Below are 19,412 nucleotides of genomic sequence, written 5' to 3' on the forward strand. Positions count from 1 at the left end.
ATAAAAAATTAAAGGAAGATTTGATGGAAGATTATTAATTTTTAAAACTATATAAAATTGTAAAATATGACATTGGAAGAAAATAAATGAGCTCAAACCAGTTGTGTAGATAACCCCAAGGTCCAGCATTTTTTGCCTGTAGTAGAAAAAACCAAAAGCAGCAGAATCCATAGTGAATAGCAAGTCTGACCTTTAGTGTGAGTATAAGGAATGATCAGAAATGAAGGTTCTTGAAGGTTAATATCCTTGTCAGATGTCCCTGTTTTGAAAGCCAGATGCTGAACATTTGGGCTTCTGGTATTTCTCTCACACCAGAGATTCATGCCTCTAGTTATATCATGGGCAATTTTCTTCTGTAACTTGAAAGTAAAACATCCAGAAGCCCGTCTCCTGTAGCATCTGGAAGTCCCTTCCTCACAGCCTATTTTTCATATTTTAAGTCTTGGGGACTTTTCTGAATATTCTTCTGTAGCTTATCCTTCCAGATAGTTTTAGAGCATCTATTCTGAATGATTTGGTACACCTTATGTTAAAGGGTTTAAACATGAAGCAGAATTCATCAGGCCTCTTACCTCCAAAGAATTAAGACTTAACTAAGCAGTTGTTTTCATGAAATTGAAGGCCAGCAGATTTTGTGGGTTGCCTCTAATTGAGCTCCCAGAATAGCTGGGTGTGTATATCTCAGGAACCCTCCTTTGATAGCTTTGTTTTCTTTGGTGCACTGAATGTCACTTTTCAGGCCAGTTGTGGATTAAAAAAGGTATTCTGTGTTTCTTGGGCCTCATTTAATTTTTGAGCATAAACATTCAGGGATTTATAATTCTCCTTTCCCTATCTCTTTCAGCATGGAAGAAGAAGAATGTTGACACATAGTTTCTAAAACTGTTCAGCTGTTCTAAGCATTCAGGATTAAAGAGAGCTAAACATGTAAAAGTAGGGAGCTATTGACTGGTCTAATAGACAAGCCCGGTGTCCAGGTCTTTGGCCCTACTAGGGTTATATTCAGAGAATCTGTCAGTATTTGTGAAAGAGACATTAAAATTACATGTAGTCTTCTTATAATTTATTTCTCACAAACTTCTTATTTGCCCTGGACTTCTATCCCCTGGTTGAAGTTCCCCTTACTCTTCTCTTAGGCTCTACCATTTATCCCTATGCTGTTACTGAATTATGTGTCAGTGTTTGGCAACAATATCTCTATCCCCGAAGAGTTCATCATATCCCCCTCCCTACCCTATGTTCACTCTGACTGTGAACCTCCATTGATATCCCTTTTATACACTCATCTTTTCTGTTGCTTTCAGTACTTTTAGCAATATTCAGCCAAGTTCTACCTCAAATCACCTTACCATGATGACTTTGACATAGAAAGTACTGAATAAATATTAATTACCTTGATTAGCAACTCATTCCCAAATTTCTTCTTAAAGCAGTGCATAATTTGAATGAATATGAAATAGTATTTTTTTCTCCTTCCTTTCCTTTTCATAAAGACTTACAAATTCTGATCACAGTTCATTTTCCTTATTTTTACACAGTCATGAACAAAAGAAAAATTCAGGGAATTTTTCAAGTAAAATCATGTATACTATACATGTCCAAAGAATGCCATTTTCTAAAACTACACCTAGACAAATTACATGAAATCTAGTCTTCCTGGTAGCATAAGTCTATAAATTGACAGGGAGGACACGTACTTGTTCTGGCCAGGGCCACAATGTAGGTAGAACAAATATCATTTATTTCATTCTGGAACTTTATTCCCTTTTTCCTTTTAAATAAGTCACCCTCAAACTGGCTGTGGAGAGGCCCCTTTTTTCATATTTTCAGTGGTTCAGTTAAAGGAATTTATCCATATTTCTGAAATGTGCTTAAATAAGTATTTGTCAGTTTTAAAATTGTAAATTTGCCTATGTGTAGCCCCTTTTCAAGTTTTATTGATGTTAGGAGAAGTTCATACTTCCTGGCATCTACTAGTTTATATGCACGATTAATACGTTCTGTACCATTTATATGAATGATGTTTTGGTTTTGAACAGTTTTTCTAGTATGTTAGTATTATGAGCCTTTTAGTCTTAAACATCAAGAGAACTTTGTTTCTTTTTGGTGTATTAGTGAATAATATGCATTTGCCCAGTTGAAAAGCTATGTTTATGTGTGAGGCTTCTAGGTACTGATTTTCACACGTTACAATAAATGCAAGTAGCTCTCTTTCTAGAGCCATAGATCAGAAGGTAATGTGTAGTGAGTGATCTTTGGGCCAGGTGATACTCTTACGTGATAATTACATTTGATTTGGCACCTAATGATTTGATAGATATTCCTTTGGTTTTTTTCCTAAAAATATGGTAGAGATTTCTTATTGAGATGGGGCAAAAATAGCTGAAAGTATCCACTTTAGTTGGTAATTTACATATAAACAATTAAATCTGGGCGCCTGGGTGGCGCAGTCGGTTAAGCGTCCGACTTCAGCCAGGTCACGATCTCATGGTCTGTGAGTTCGAGCCCCGCGTCAGGCTCTGGGCTGATGGCTCGGAGCCTGGAGCCTGTTTCCGATTCTGTGTCTCCCTCTCTCTCTGCCCCTCCCCCGTTCATGCTCTGTCTCTGTCTGTCCCAAAAATAAATAAAAACGTTGAAAAAAAAATTAAAAAAAAAAATAAAAAAAAATCCTGAAAATTATTAAAAAACAAAAACAAACAATTAAATCTACTTGATTCTTTGTGCATCTTATAACCTGGCCTAATTTTGTCAAAGAAGAGGGGCCTATGTTTGAAAGCGTCATTTTTATAGTTATTAACTTTACATATTCATTCCCTATGAAGGGATATAAAAAAATGGTGTCATGAACAATTTATTTAACAAATATTTGAGTGCCTATTTGTTTATAACACTGTTCTCAGCCCTGTGGAATATACCTTTGCCTTTGAAAATATATATTTGGGAAGCTAATACATAAAAGTAATTAGAGGCAATTAAATAAATAATGATTCAAGTTTAAGAACCATCAGAAGGTATTATATACTTATTAGATAGTATTTACAGGTATGTAATGCTTTTGGCTTATAAGGCTTCTAGGGAAGAGAGATAACGGGGTTGATCAGGGAAGATGGGAACTGATGTGGGCCTTCAAGGGTTAGTAACAATCCTTGGAAAGAGACATCCAAGCAGAACATTCCATGCAATGAAGGAATCCCATGAAAAAAGGCACAAGGATGGGAAGCATTATGGGAGGAGGAAAAAGCGCTGTATAATCTAACCTGATAAAGACCAAGGAGATATAAAAAGAGAATAGTGGTTCTCCTTCTTTCTGGATACATGTCCCCCTTCCTGGCCTCCTTGTATGGTATAGTGGGGCCTGGTACTAGTTCTGACTAGTGAATTGATAGCAGCATCACCTCTGGACCAGAGCAGTTAATTGCTGATTCAAGATAGATTCTGCAGTCTATTCCTCCTTTTGGTACTGGCTGGCCACATGCAAGGTGGTGTCAGCTATATGAACCTGGGTCCTTGAGTGACTGAGCAGAGCCCTCTGGCCAAGCAATCATGGTGATGATGAGAAATAAAACACCACTGAGATTTGGGAACTGATTTTTAACCACAGCACACATAACCTAGCCTATCCTAATTGATACAAAGGTGAATAACAAACTAAGTTGATTAAAGACATCTGGTGGAAGTAATAGGGGAGAAGAAGTCTTTAACCACATGTTCTAAAGAGTAACATTTTAAAGAAACCCAAGCCCATGTCACTCCCAGATTTTCAAGTAGAAGATTCCACTAAGGCAGAGAAACATAAACTTATGTGTTATATCAGACATAAAAAGCTAACTTCAAAACTTGAATGTGTTGGGGTGCCTGGGTGGCTTAGTTGGTTAAGTGTCCGACTTCGGTTCAGGTTATGATCTCATGATTCGTGGGTTTTAGCCCCACATCACGCTCTGTGCTGACAGCTTGGAGCCTGGAGCCTGCTTTGGATTCTGTGTCTCCCTCTCTCTGCCTCTCGCCCGCTTGCGCTCGCTCTCTCTCTTTCTCTCTCTCGCGCACACACACACACACACACACACACAAAAGTAAATAACATTAAAAAAAAAAAAAACTCGAATGTGTTAAAACAACCTTGAAATCAAGATCTAGACAAACGGAGGGTTATAGATTGTAAGGTTGTCACCGGATAAAATACTAAATACAATAGTTTTCAATTACTTACCTACTTACCGCTGTCAAGATTTATTGAAATTATCTGAATACTTCTTTTTCTTCCATCCTTTCTCTGGTTATAACTTGATTTATTGGTGACTTATGCATTATTTATTAATTTGCATTTTTACCTTTTTTTAAAAGATACCCACGATTATATTTCATATTTTCCATATGCTCCTCTGCTTTTATTTTTTTCTCTTAAACACATTTTCAGGTCACATCGAAGTAGTGAAATTACTTGTGGCACATGGAGCTGAAGTGACATGCAAGGATAAGAAGTCTTATACACCTCTTCATGCAGCAGCCTCTAGTGGAATGATCAGCGTGGTCAAGTACCTTCTGGATCTTGGAGTTGATGTAGGTATATAGATTGAGCAGTATAAATGAAGGAGGCATTTTATATGTTTGTGATTACCTCGTTGGCAGAATTTATTTCAAACTTAAAAGATAATTTTATACAATAATATTTGTCTTTTAATTAGATATTTATAGTTCTTTACATAATAATAGTGCACTAATATCTGATCATGTAATTAGTCAAAGTATATTAAGAGGTAAAGTACATTCCAAAGGGGAATGGACGATGCAGCTTTTTCTGCTTCATATTTCAAGCCCTGTAGCTCCATTTTAGCCATGGAAATGAGCAGATCAGACACACCTGGATTATTTTTCCTAAATGGCTGGGTTCTACTGTTAGTCTTACTTGCTTAGTAGTTAGTCTAGTATTCCCATTAAATGACTGTAGCAGTTCACATTACAAAATAATGGCAAGAGCTAGGCAGGAAAACTCAAGGCTTCTTGCCCATCAACTATAAGTGTTCCTTACTGTATAAATCTGTTTGGTTAGGAGGGTTGTTGCTTTATCAGAATGTATTTGATTTCTGAATTGAGATAGCTAAGAATGCCTGTCACTTTCACAGGCCATCCTTTAAGCACTTGTGCTTATATACCTCTCTTAGTATATTTATTTTAGGTACAGTTTTGACAAACTCATCTGATTGTTCAAAATAGATTAAAAAGAGCAAATTAGAAGGGAGCACCTGGGTGGCTCAGTTGGTTGAGCATCTGACTTTGGGTCAGGTCATGATCTCACGTTTTGTGAATTCAAGCCCCATGTCGGGCTTGTTGCTGTCATTGTGGAGCCTGCTTCAGATCCTCTGTCCCCAGCCTCTCTCTGCCCCTCCCCTCTTTCAAGCTCTTTCTCTCTTGAAAATAATTTTTTTTTTTTAAAGAACAAATTAGAAGGAGAGAGAGGGTTAGGCTCTGCCAGAGGGAGGTGTTTTATTTTTTTTATTATTATTTTTTTTAGTTTCACATAAAATTTATTTTTTTAATATTGAATATAATTTATTGTCAAATTGGTTTCCATACAACACCCAGTGCTCATCCCAACAGGTGCCCTCCTCAATGCCCATCACCCACTTTCCCCTCTCCCCCATCAACCCTCAGTTTGTTCTCAGTATTTAAGAGGGTCTTATGGTTTGCCTCAGAGGGAGGTGTTTTAGATCAATTATAAAAACAATAAAATGTAAATGGTAGTCTGGTTGGACAAAGAATGCAAGGCAGAATTGTGGAGCTGAATAGACTCAATTTAAGGATTATATGAAACACTGCCTGAAGCAAGCAAATAGTTACTAAATGTGTCAGGATTGTGAGAAGTTGCAAAAATCCTAATGTTGTTAAGTAGGGTCCTGTAGAGTATGAACAGATAGAAGTTTTATTTCAGCTCAGCAGTTCTATAGCTCTGTTTCACATCCATTCTAGTGCAGTTTTTAAAATTTCTTTTATTGACAGTAGAATAACATTTGTAAACCATGGTGACAGAGCATTCTTCAAAATAAGTGGTCAGACTTAGAGCTGTTTAGTGACATGTGGCCTCCAATTGCATAATTTATTAGTTTCCCAGGGCTGCCATAACAATTTACCATAAAGTAAGGGACTTAAAACAACAGATTCAATCTCTCAAAGTTCTGGAGACTGAGGGGAATCTATTCCATGTGTCTTAGCTTTTGGTGATGAAATCTAGGTACTTTGACCAAAGTTAAGTGTTCCTTTTTCACTTCCTTCAGTTTCTGTTCCCAGAGATTTCAGAAAAGAAAATGTAAAATAGAGTTGTGGTAAGTTGGGGCCAACTTCAAAGTTAGAGGGCACAGTCTCCACACAAGACCACCCTTACTTCCAACCAACTACAAGTTTGGAGTGTTGCCCAGAACTACCTTCGGGTTTGATAATTCACTAGGATTCAAAAAATTTACTGAAAACTATTATACCCATGGTTTATTACACAAAAAGATACAAATTAAGATCAGCCAAAGGAACAGACACATAGGGCTGGGCCCAGGAGTATTCTAAACACAAAGCTTCCATTGTTCTCTCCTGATGAAGTTAGGACTCCCTACTCTCCTAGCATCAGTATATGAGAATATGCTCATGGTATTTGCCAACCGGGAAAGCTCACCGTAGCTTTGTTTTCAGAGATTTTATTGGGGCTCCATTACATAAGTGTGATTGGTTGATTGATCAGTTACCCACATGGTTGATTTCAGTCTCCAAGTCCACTGATAACAGAGAGCGCCAAAGCTCCCCCTTCTCCTCAAATGACACAGTTGGTTTATGTGGCATGGTCAGATCCTGCCCTTACACTATTGACTGTGGCCAAGCCTATTCTAAGATCCAGTGTAGCCAGCTCCCACCCTAAATAAAGGAACCTTCTATCAAGTATGCCATAGATTACCTCCCAGAAGACAAGGGCAAAGGCCATATATCTCTTTGGACAAAGGTCTGGTTCTTTACACAAAAGCCATATAGAGGCACCTGGGTGGCTCAGTTGGTTGAGCATCCAACTCTTGATTTCAGCTCAAGTCATGATCCCAGGGTCATGGGATTAAGCCTCCATCAGGCTCTGGGCTGAGTGTGGAGCCTGCTTAAGATTCTTACTCTCTCCCTCTGCCCTTGTCCCCCACTCACATGCTTTCTATCTCACATGCTTTCTGTCTCTAAAAAACAAAAAAAAAAACGAAAAAAAACTATAAAGCATTCACCTATTTTATTAGAAACAAAATGAAAAAGAAACTTGAGCTGCAAGAATTACTTCTCAACATTGAGCATATTCGTTTGAACACATTCATTTTATTACAGCGTCAACATGTAAGGCTGGAAAATATCTAGACTCCAACTTTGTTGCAAAAATGAAGTAGAAAAAGATGCCACTCATTGTTTAAAATCTTAATCTTCATTAACAACTTCAAGTGAAAAGATTGAAAATATGCATGTTATTCAGTATATCTCAGAATTTTCAGTTTGCATTAATTTGTCATGATTCTTAGATTTAACTCTTACAACTGTCCCTTACTTTGAAAGCTTTTAGAAATACGTTTAGTTTTCGTTTTCCTAAAATCTCTCTCTCGAAATCATTGAATGTTGTCATGAAGCAGACATTGTATGTATAAATTATATTCCTTGAATGTACAAAATCTATTTCACACCAAAATGCTTTTGTGAATATTCATTATTTTAAAAGAACTTTATGATTATAAACCTTATCTGTGTATTTATCCTTGTTTCTCACTTTAATAATTTGATTGCAACCACAACAGTGCTAAAATAACCTTCATTCTTGAAGCAAGAAGCAAGACTGCTTCATAACATTGAGATTTTTTTTCTTCCAATAGATGAATGAACCAAATGCCTATGGAAATACACCTCTTCATGTAGCCTGCTATAATGGACAAGATGTTGTAGTGAATGAACTTATAGACTGTGGTGCTAATGTAAATCAAAAGAATGAAAAAGGATTTACTCCTTTGCACTTTGCTGCTGCATCAACACATGGAGCGTTGTGTTTAGAGCTTCTAGTAGGCAATGGGGCTGATGTCAATATGAAGGTATGAAATAAAATCAGAATCCATACTATAGTATTTAGGAGTTGGGTGTTTAAAACAATATCGATAACAAATACCATTCAGCAATAAAAAGGAACAAAATACTGATAGACAAAAGATCACAGGTGAATCTTAAAAATATTATGCTGAGTCAGAGCGCCTGGGTGGCTCAGTTGGTTGAGCGTCTGACTTCGTCTCAGGTCATGATCTCACGGTTTGTGAGTTCCAGCCCCACATCAGACTCTGTGCTGACAGCTCAGAGCCTGGAGCCTGCTTCGGATTCTTGTCTCCCTCTCTCTCTGCCCTTCCCCTGCTCATGCTCTGTTTCTCTCTCTCTGTCAAAAATAAATAAACATTAAAAAAAATATGCTGAGTCAAAGCCTTACACAAGACTATACATATTATTCCCATTTATATGAAGTTCTAGAACAGATGAAATTCCATCTATATTGGGTTCCAGATTCTGTAGTGGAAATAAAACAGTTGCCCCTGTGAGGAGGGATTGATGAAAAAGGGACATAGAAGAACTTTCTGGGGTGATGATAATATTCTATATTTTGACAGGCTTTATACTATATAAATAAGCATTTGTCAAAACTCATGAAATAATACATTTAAGATTTATGTGCTTCATTGCTTATAAATTTTCCCTTAGGAGGTAACACACCAAGCTGATGTTGAACCCTAATTAATGATATGCATACCAACCTATTTAGACATATCTGCGACTTTTGAAAAACATGAAATAATTGGGTGGATGGCAGGGTGGACATGCTGGTATATGATGATGCACTTATAGTAGAATATTAGTGATAGAATTTAGGTGCTATGTATATGGGTGTTCACAGTAATCTTTCAACATTTCTGTTTTCAATTTTTTTTTCAATTTTATAAAAATTGAAAGACCAGTATCAATGTGTTACATGTAAGGAATAGCTGGTTTTTTGTTTTTTGGTTACAGTTACTTTTAGGAATGAGCATTTGAATTTTGAAATACGTGAGAATTCTGGAGCCCCGATAAATGTACTGTCAGTATATAATTCTATGAGAAGCCACATGCAGCCACAGTTTTGAACATCACTACTTTATAATGTGTAATCATCATTTTGATTTTTCCAAGATATTCTCATTGATTCTGTGTTAATTCATCAGTTCATTATTTGAGTATTTGCCAGTCCATATCTCGTGTTACGAAGAAAAGAAAAGCACAAAAAAAAATTGAACTGTTTCAGATTAGTGAAAACATTGAACCTTAAAATGTGTTTTTCAGAACTTTAATTTCTTAAGATTTCATCTTTTGTGGGTACGATGAGCCAGTGTCCTTCAGACTGGTAGAGAAAAGAATCCATTTTCTTATGTCTCTTAACTTTAGATAAGCCTTTAGTGATGCCACTGACTTCCTGTCTGACAGCTGCAATAGCAGCAAGTCCATATATAATTAGGTCTTTGCTCTATAAATTACCCTCTCAGCTACAGGACAAAATTTATGCGTACTATACTTAAGGAAGGAAAGGATATGATATAAGGTATCATAAAGAACTCCTGTTATATATATGCTTAGGTTTATTTTTTTATTTTTATTTTTTAAGTGTTTATTTTTCTATTTTTGAGAGAGAGCAGGCAGGGGTGGGGCCGGGAAAGAGGGAGAGAGAGAATCCCAAGCAGGCTCCGTGCTGTCAGCACAGAGCCGGACATGGGGCTCGAACTCATGAACCTGGAGATCGTGACCTGAGCCCAAGTCAAGAGTCAGATGCTTAACCGACTGAGCCACCCAGGCGCCCCGTATATGCTTAAATTTAAAATACCTGATATATGTTTCAAGTTTCCAGTTCTCAGTCATATTACATACTAAAGTTTTTTTTAATCATCTAAAAAATTGCTAAAAATTTTTGATAATAAATTTGAACTCCTTGTTTTGGTTTGAAGAATTCCTGCTGTTTGGATAATTGGGGACCAGAACAATATCTAAACATTTGTGAAGGAAAGAAATTTGTTAATTGTTTCCTCAAAAGCCTAGTAATATTTTTTAATACAGATTAGGTCTTAACATTCCTCAAAAGATCACAACTGATTTTTTTTTTAATTTTTTTAATGTTTGTTTATTTTTGAGAGAGAGAGAGCGCGCGCACACGTGCTTGCGCACAAGTCGGGGAGGGGCAGAGAGAGGGAGACACAGAATCCGAAGCAGGTTCCAGGCTCTGGGCTGTCAGCACAGAGCCCGAAGTGGGGCTCAAACTCATGAACTGTGAGATCATGACCTCGAGCCTAAATCGGATGCTTAACTGACTGAGCCACCCAGGCACCCCACAACCAAATATTTTTAGTTTCTGTGAGATCTGTTTATGATCAAGTGACTATAGTTGAATTATCTTTTGTGTGTGAAATATTAAGGATCATGGCTTACCTATATCATTAGCTATGACACATGTTTTAGTTTCTGTTGTGCTGTCTTTAAGGGGTAAAAATTAGGCTTTTTATTTATACAATGCCATTTAGACATGAATATTGAATATAATTTGATGATAGATCACTTGATTCATATGTCATTGCCTATGTAGCTGACTCTTGTTTTAACTCTATTTGTGATTTGTTTTAACTCTGTTTTCTTTTGAAATATAGAAATGAGAATTAGTCCTACATGAGGCTCACTTACAGTGTAATGCTTAGACCAGTGGTCCTATTTGAAGCTACCTCTTTATTGATTTAGAAAAAAACCAATGGTGGATTTTATACACCACAAGGGAATTTTTTAGCAAAGCAATTGAGATGTGGTGGTTAAGTAGATTTTAAGGCAACAACCTATGATGTTGGCTTAGAAATAGATTTCATAGGGGCACCTGGGTGGCTCAGTCAGTTCAGTATCTGACTCTTAGTTTTGGCTCAGGTCATGATCTCACGGTTCATGTGATCAAACCCGCATGGGGCTGCACACTGACAGCACAGAGCCTGCTTTGGATTCCCTCTCTCCCTCTCTCTGTCCCTCCCCCCCCCCCAAAATAAATAAATAAAAGTTAAAAAAGATAAAAAGAAATAGATTTCATAAAAGTTGCCTTAATCTTGCCTAGGGATGTACGACATCCCATTTAAATGCGATTGTGCAGCTATCTTCTAGCTAAGTTCCTTTGGAACACAATTCCCATGTTGTTAATGACTTCTAAGGTACCTTCCAGATCTGAAATTATATAAAAATTATTGATAGCTATATGCTTTCAACCAATAAGAATGTATATTCATTCAAGAATATATCTTCATTCCAGACACCTGTGTTTCCTATCATTGCCAAATATAGTGCCTATCAAATTGTTGCTTGATTAAGAAGCTAATAAGGCTTTGACACTTGCCTTACATTATAAAAGATTCTACTTGGTGTAGCCCTCATATTCTCTGTATCAAGTCATCTCTTTCTCCATTTTGGTGTTTCTGTCCCTGATCAACTTGTGGATGACTAGAAATTGGAATGTGAATTTAGGCTTGAAATTATTCAGTTATTCATTTATAAGTTTTTAAATCGGCTGTCTTTCAAAGTACTGCATAGAGATAAAGTGAATGGAGTTTAAAAAGCAATATAGGTCTGTTTTTTTTTTTACCTTGCTTTACATGAGCCCTACTGTGTTGATTGTATCACTGAAATGTGTATCTTCCCACTTAACCTTATTCTTTTTTTTTTTTTTTTTTTCAACGTTTATTTATTTTTGGGACAGAGAGAGACAGAGCATGAATGGGGGAGGGGCAGAGAGAGAGGGAGACACAGAACCGGAAACAGGCTCCAGGCTCTGAGCCATCAGCCCAGAGCCCGACGCGGGGCTCGAACTCATGGACCGCGAGATCGTGACCTGGCTGAAGTCGGACGCTTAACCGACTGCGCCACCCAGGCGCCCCTTAACCTTATTCTTAAGAATAAATATTGGTCAGATAAAATACCGAAATATTTTATTTAAAACTTAAATCTAGGAAGTAGTATGTGTGGCTTACTTACTGTTGTTGCTGTTTATGGTCACCTGTGAAACCAACTCTTAGAATGTTGGTAGATCTTTATTTTTTGTTTAAAACTCCTAATTTGATTCTCAAATTAGTTAAGGTGACTTAAAAAAGAAATTTACCCATTGTCTCCCCAATTCAGAGGGAAATAAATGTGCCCTCCCCCTTCTTAACATGGCTTATGGTGGACTTTTCAGTTGGTAATCTGAATTTTTTTCTTAGTATATTTGGAATACTTTTTATAATCAGTAAGTATATAGAAAGTAAAAATGTTAATCCAGTGCCACCTATAGCCTTATAGTATATAGTAAAGGACTGCATACTAGCTATGAGACCTTGTTACATTTCTTAACCCCATGGCCTATAAAATCAGGTCAGTAGTATGTAACTCATAGGGTTTTGAGAAGTAAATGACTAATGTATATGAAATATTTTAAAACTGCCTGAAACAGGGGCGTCTGGATGGCTCAGTTGGTTAAGTGCTGGACTTAGGCTCAGGTCATGATCTCATGCTTTGTGAGTTTGAGCCCCACATCAGGCTCTGTGCTGACAGCTCAGAGCCTGGAGCCTGTTTCAGATTCTGTGTCTCCCTCTCTCTCTGTCCCTTTCCTGCTCTCACTCTCAAAAATAAATAAAGATTAAAAATAAATAAAAATAAAAAATAAAACTGCCTGGAACATAGTGCTTACTATTTATGTAAATGTTAGCTATATTTCAAAGTTCATCATTTTATGCACTCAAAATATATATTACAGTTTAGTTTGTTTTTTTTTTACTTTGTTTTTTTCTTTTGTTAAAACATGTCTGTCTATAGGTAAAAATTAACATTACAAAATTAAGATATGTTGGGGTGCTTAGGTGGCTTAGTTAAGCATCCAACTCTTGATTTGGGCTCAGGTCCTGATCCTCCCAGTTGTAAGATCAAGCTCTGCATCAAGCTTGTGCTGACAGCACGGAGTCTGCTTGGGATTCACTCTCTCCCTCTCTCTCTGTGCCTCCCCTGCTCGCACACTCTCTCTCTCTCAAAGTAAAGAAACTTTAAAAAATCAAGATATGTTATATAGGGAACATTTCGAAAAGATACTACAAACTAGAATCCCTTTATTAAAATGCTTTTGTACTTTTTGTTTTGTTCTTTTCTGGTTGAAAGAATAACAACTGGTACATTGATAAAAACACCAAACATAACAGACACTGGTATGTTATATGGGTGTTTTACAAAGATTATTCTATTTATTCTGTACCACAGACCTATGAGGGAGAGGTAATTTGTGTCCACTGTCAGTCGAGAAGTGAAGGCTCAAGATGGTAGGCAGTTTCTCCTAAATCTTGCTGTGGTAACTGGAGAACTGGGATTCAGCACAGGTCATTGTGACTCCAGAGCCTACCTCGTTTGCTTGCTTGTTTTGTTTTGTTTTCCCTCCTGTGCACACACTGCCTGCAAAGGTTTGAAAGTTCTTTGAGATAAATTGCCAATTGGATGGCTTGTTTGCTTGAAAAAATTAATATAAAATTATGGAATCAAATATATATAAGTAATTATGAAGTTCGTCTAACACTCCATTATTATGACAGGAGCATTTCTTGAGGTCTGCATTATACAGTTTTAGTGTAAACTTAGGACACTTGCCACATTTCAGTTTGGAAGAAAAAAAAAATATATATATATATATAAACATACATACACACACAGAAGGTATGCTGAGTATTGCTGAGGGATTAGGAATTGCAAAATATTTTCTTTCTTTTGTTACAGTCATATTGCATGTTTTGACAAAGTCCTTTCGAATTTCAGAACTTGAATATTAAATACATACATGCACAGCCAGTCTGATTAATTTAAGTCATTTGAGAAAAAAGCTATTTGTTATCAATAATTATGAACAAATTAATAAAGTGTTCTAAATGCATTATAGTGGTGGAGTTAATTCAGATATTCATTTTTTTCTTTATTGAGGAGGGATTTAGCATTTCTTAGAATGAAAGAATTGTAGCAATGTGAATTTTTGAAATGTGGGAAACACATCCTAGCTGTACCACTACTGATTATGTGACCTTGGTTGAATCATTTAACATCCTTGTGCTTCAGTTTACCCACCTATGAAATAGGAAAGATATTAAGATTATACCGTATCTACCATGCATAGCTTTTTATAAATGGTAGGTATTGAGGGTTTTTTGTATATTTGTGCTTTATAATATCTGTACTTTAAAAAAAAAAATTCTTGGGGCACCTAGATGGCTCAGTCAGTTGAGCATCTGACTTTGGCTCAGGTCATGATTTCATGGTTCAGGAGTTCGAGCCCCACGTTGGTCTCTCTCTGTTGGTGCAGAGCCCACTTCAGATCTTCTGTCCCCATCTCTGCCCCTCCCCCGTGTTGCACATGCTCGCTCATGTGCACATGCTCTCTCTCAAAAATAAATGTTTAGGGGCACCTGGGTGGCTCAGTCAGTTAAGCGTCCAACTTTGGCTCAGGTCATGATCTCACCATCCGTGAGTTCAAGCCCTGCGTCAGGCTCTGTGCTGACAGCTCAGAGCCTGGAGCCTGCCTTGGATTCTGTATCTCCCTCTCTCTCTGACCCTCCCCTGTTCATGCTCCGTCTCTCTCTGTCTCAAAAATAAATAAACATTAAAAAAAATTTTTTTAATAAATGTTTAAAAATTAATTAATTAATTAAAAGTTCCTAATTTTGAACAGCTTGAACTGTTCTGCCTCCATAAGCTTGAACTAAACTTAATGTTTGAGTAATAGTTTTACAAAATAAAGATGTGAGAGGACATTCAGAATAAAACTAAGGATTACATATGACAGATGTAATAATAATTTTAAATCTCTTTTATTTGATTATTTCAGAGCAAGGATGGGAAAACCCCACTGCACATGACTGCCCTCCACGGTAGATTCTCCAGATCACAAACCATTATCCAGAGTGGTAAAAAGTATTTCTGTTTGTTTTTTTTCTTACATGTAGTAAAAACATCCACAAAATGAATGGTATTGTGGAATTGTTATAACAGTCTATATATTTTTAATATTTGATTTCAGATCTTATGAAAATCAAATAATAAAGAGTACAAAATGCCATGTATATGTTTCTTTCACAATTTGTTTTTCATTTATTTTCATTTTGTTTCCCCTGAATTATAAATATTATTTCTCTAGCAGTTAGTGTGGGCTTTTTTGAAGCATTGCTGAATAGAAGACTTTGCCTTTCCATCACAGTTTGTATTACACGTTAACAAAACTCTGTTGCATGTATCTTTTTTCCCCCTTTGAATGTTTTGAACTATTTTTAGGATTTTCATTTATTTTCTGAATTTATATTCTTTTGCATTTGAAGTAGCACTAGCCAAGCTAAACCTTTAAATAAAAACTCTTCAGTACATTACTTTAGTGTTTGCCAAGCCGTGTTCCAAGCAACTGTTAGTAGTCCTCAAAATAATAGCTGTTACGGTTCTGCAAAGAAAAAGTAGTAGTTTCATGATCAAATAATTCCTGAAGCATTGCTTGCAATCTTGATGACACATGGAGTTTGCACATTAAAGCTCTGACGTCTTGCTCTAAAGAAATATGTTTACTTTTGTTTTAATACAGTGGTTTCCAAACTTACTGGACCCCAGAACCCTTTTGTCATTTTAAAATGTCAAAAACGTATGCTTAGTTTACAAAATTGTTTTAAGTGTAAGATCTATAACTGCAGTGCCTGGCCCAATAAATGTCCTATGAATGAACTCTAGTTAGATCTCTATATTCATTAGTTTATGCTTGAATAGTGTTTTATGTTACTTTCCACATAACAGATATGACTTAATATTAGTCCACTATCTGATGGTATGCTATTTATTGCAGGAGCTGTAATCGACTGTGAGGATAAGAATGGAAACACCCCTTTGCACATAGCAGCAAGGTACGGCCATGAGCTGCTAATCAACACTCTTATTACAAGTGGTGCTGACACTGCAAAGTAAGTACTTAACACAGCGTTGATAGCTGTGATGACTGGGAAACACAGATGGCAGTGAATTGTAGTTTTCTAGATATTTCAAGAAGTATGGATTTTGTGCCCAATATGGTATTCATTGCTTGAGCTTTTTCCCCTTTGTGTTGATGATGTGCTAGAATAGATGTTTAGTATGATTTCATTTGGTAAGGCAGCATAGTGTATTTTTATGTTTTTTTTTTTTACCCCAGTTCATTCTAGATTATGAATAATAAGCAGTTTTGGTTAGAGCTCTTCATTGTTTTGATCTAATTATTTGTAATCTAAATGTAAATAAAAGACCTAAAAATGTTTATATGCTGAATGCTTTTCCTTTTCATCCAAATACTACTACCTGTAGGTCTTTTGCCCCCTCATTTGGTGGGAACAGCTCGCTTTGTTTTATAAAAGTTTCTATAAAAGATGTTGTTAGAAAGATGGATTCTCTTGCATGTTCTGCAAAAGTAAATATCCTACTGAAGTTGATGTTTATCATTCCTTTGTGTGCCTTTATATTTTTATTACATTTTATTACATTTATATATATTCATTAACATGTTTTAAACCTCCTTGTAAACTTTCTGTAACTGTGATGCCACTGTACACTTTTTGCAACTTTTTTTGATTTAGCCACGTAGATAAAATTCAGGCTTTTTCTTCACATTTCTACAAATACCTCTAGTTCATTCATTTTATAAAATGTAATTATTTATAAAGAATTCAGTTTATTCATTCGACTTATTTGCAAACTTAAGTTGCTTCCTATTTTTTATTGCTACAACAATTACTACAGTGAACATTCTTGAACGTTTTGTGTTGTGATAATGATTCTCAATAAGAGTGAGGCAGGGGGATTGAATTTCACACCCTAGGCCCATGTCCAGAGACATTTTTGGTTGTCATAATTTGGTAGAAGGATGTTACTGGCATCTGGTGTGGGTAGAGCCCAGGGGCACTGCTGAACATCCTGCACGCACAGGATAGCCGCCACCCCACCCTCCACCCCCCCACATCCAACAAAGTTCATCAGGACAATAATGCCCTGGTTGAAATATCCTACTCCTGGAGGAAAATTGCTAGATAATAAATAAGCTGCAGTCACCTTTAGCCTTTTGCCACATTGCTCTTCAAAGTGTAAAAGTTTGGACTCATTATCTTTTCACTGTAGCTAGTTTCTTTGTCACTTATTTAAATGACTATATTATTCTTGTATTGAGGTTACTGTCCTACTTATTTTAGGCGTGGCATACATGGAATGTTCCCCCTCCATTTGGCAGCTTTAAGTGGTTTTTCAGATTGCTGCAGGAAACTTCTTTCTTCTGGTAAGTGGAACCATTGCAGACTGATTCTCTTTTTTTTTTTTTTTTTTTTTTTTTTTTTCCACGAAATCCCCCAAAATTTAATCTCTTTATCCTGCTTTCCCAAAATTACTTGTAGATATGTCCAAATGTGAATCATTTATTAAGTCCTCTTAGAAGATGTTGGGTTCTTTAATTTTAACATTCAGTTTTCTCTTCAGATCTGGGAAAGGTTTTATCTTTCAGGGATTTCCTTCTTTCTGTTAGTGGGGGAATGGGTTGTAGAATATTTCTAGAGCAGTTTCTGTTCGTTGGATGGTAGTATTGTCCCTTTATGCCTAGAAACAGAGTATCTTCATTTGCATGCTCCTTTTTTAGGAGCTGATAGCCATTCTATAATATCTCCCAGGTTTGTGAAATTATTTATATCATATCTAATTACTGTGTTAAAATACCATAATCATAGTCCGTTTGAAACAAAACAGGGTCTATAGCTTTCTATAAATATTACAAAACTATGATCCTTATTAAATGCATAGAATTACTGAATATATATGATTTCATTGATTTTAAAGGATAGTCTGTTTCTCAGAGTGTTGAAGTTGAACATATTTTGTATGTTAATACTCACGATTACCGAAAGAATTACGGGAAAGTTTCAGTGAAAATTAACATTTTGTGTGAGACAACACTTCTTTTTTCTTAGTAATTTTTTAAGTTAATTCTACTTTAAGTCTTTAAAAGTTTGTGTATTTCCACAAGTATTCACAAACCCATTTATCTATGAAAGAGAAGTCTAAAATTTCTCCTCAGTGTTAGAAATAGTCCACAGATAGCAGAGCACCTATGGCTTCTTTGAAAAACAACTTTACTAAGAGATAGTTCACATAACATACATTTCACCCATTTAAAGTATATAGTTCAGTGTTTGTTGGTATAGTCGCAGAGATGTGTGACCATCACTAGAGTCGGTTGTAGAACATCCTCATCCTCCTGTTAGCAGTCAGTCCCCATTTCCTCCTGCCTCTCCCTAACCAATCATTACATTCTGTCTCTATAAATTTGCCTGTTCTGGATAGTTCATAGAAATGGTCACCCAAGATGTGGTCTTTTCTTTCACTTAGCCAAATGTTCTCAAGGATCATCCATATTATAACATGTGTCAGTACTTTGTTGTTGTTGTTGTTTTATTGTTGAAGAATATTCCATTGTATCCTGTGGCGCTTTTTTTTAGTGTTTATTTATTTTGAGAGAGAGAGAATCCCAAGCAGGCTCTACGCTGTCAGCACAGAGCCTGACCTGAGGCTCAATATCATGAGCTATGAGATCATGACCTGAGCCTAAATCAAGTATTGGATGCTCAACCAACTAAGCATTGTATCCTATGGCTTTTAAACAAGTATGCCAGCACTTGTCCTAAAACTCCCAGTCCTCTAGAGGCATGTTTTGGTAGTATTAGACATTATTAAGCTATTTTCAATAATTTTGTGCCTATTTTGTAATTCAGGTTTGTTTGAGATTGTGGTGTATGTGATACTTGACATTTCTTGACTTAGAACTTTAGTATGAAGTAACATATCTATGATACTATATAAGATATATCCATTTTTACAGGATTTGACATAGATACCCCAGATGATTTTGGCAGGACCTGTCTACATGCAGCTGCAGCTGGAGGGTATGTTAACAAAATTTTTACTTTTTAAAGAAGAAGGTAGTTGGTCATGCCAGTTTTTTCTCTTCTCTTTGTTTCTCTTTATTAGTTCTGAGCTGCCTCAAAATAGAAAACAAACTGTAATAAGAGTGGTTTGGGAGAAGAAAAGTCCAGAATAGTAGAAAATGCTTTTTTTTTAATCTTCCACCTGAGTCATAAATTGTGATTGGGAGAGATGGAGCGAAACTGTAAAAGGAACTATTGCTTTCTATCAGAGAAAAATTATTTCTGGATAAGTGAAAAGAATATATGTCTTCAAATGAGAGCCAGCAAAACATTTAGAGATGTTTTGAGTAATATTAGTGTTCTTTGGGAAAGTATTTGGGGGTTTTTGGTCATAATTTTAGGGAAAAAAGTGTT

The 19,412-nt window shown here is 36.2% G+C and overlaps 1 protein-coding gene across 6 annotated transcripts in view; it reads left to right on the plus strand.

Annotated features, from left to right (window-relative positions):
• Positions 1–19,412, plus strand: part of ANKRD28 (ankyrin repeat domain 28) — a 202,609-nt gene that overhangs the window by 143,038 nt on the left and 40,159 nt on the right. For all 6 annotated transcript variants that reach the window (XM_030328697.1, XM_030328700.1, XM_030328698.1 and 3 more), the window contains 6 exons: positions 4,415–4,557; positions 7,872–8,084; positions 14,915–14,993; positions 15,911–16,025; positions 17,280–17,362; positions 18,953–19,016. In XM_030328697.1, the coding sequence (XP_030184557.1) occupies positions 4,415–4,557; positions 7,872–8,084; positions 14,915–14,993; positions 15,911–16,025; positions 17,280–17,362; positions 18,953–19,016 (697 nt within the window). The remainder of the gene's footprint in view (positions 1–4,414; positions 4,558–7,871; positions 8,085–14,914; positions 14,994–15,910; positions 16,026–17,279; positions 17,363–18,952; positions 19,017–19,412) is intronic.

The sequence above is a fragment of the Lynx canadensis genome, chromosome C2 (assembly GCF_007474595.2).
Source record: "Lynx canadensis isolate LIC74 chromosome C2, mLynCan4.pri.v2, whole genome shotgun sequence".
Taxonomy (NCBI): Eukaryota; Metazoa; Chordata; class Mammalia; order Carnivora; family Felidae; genus Lynx; species Lynx canadensis.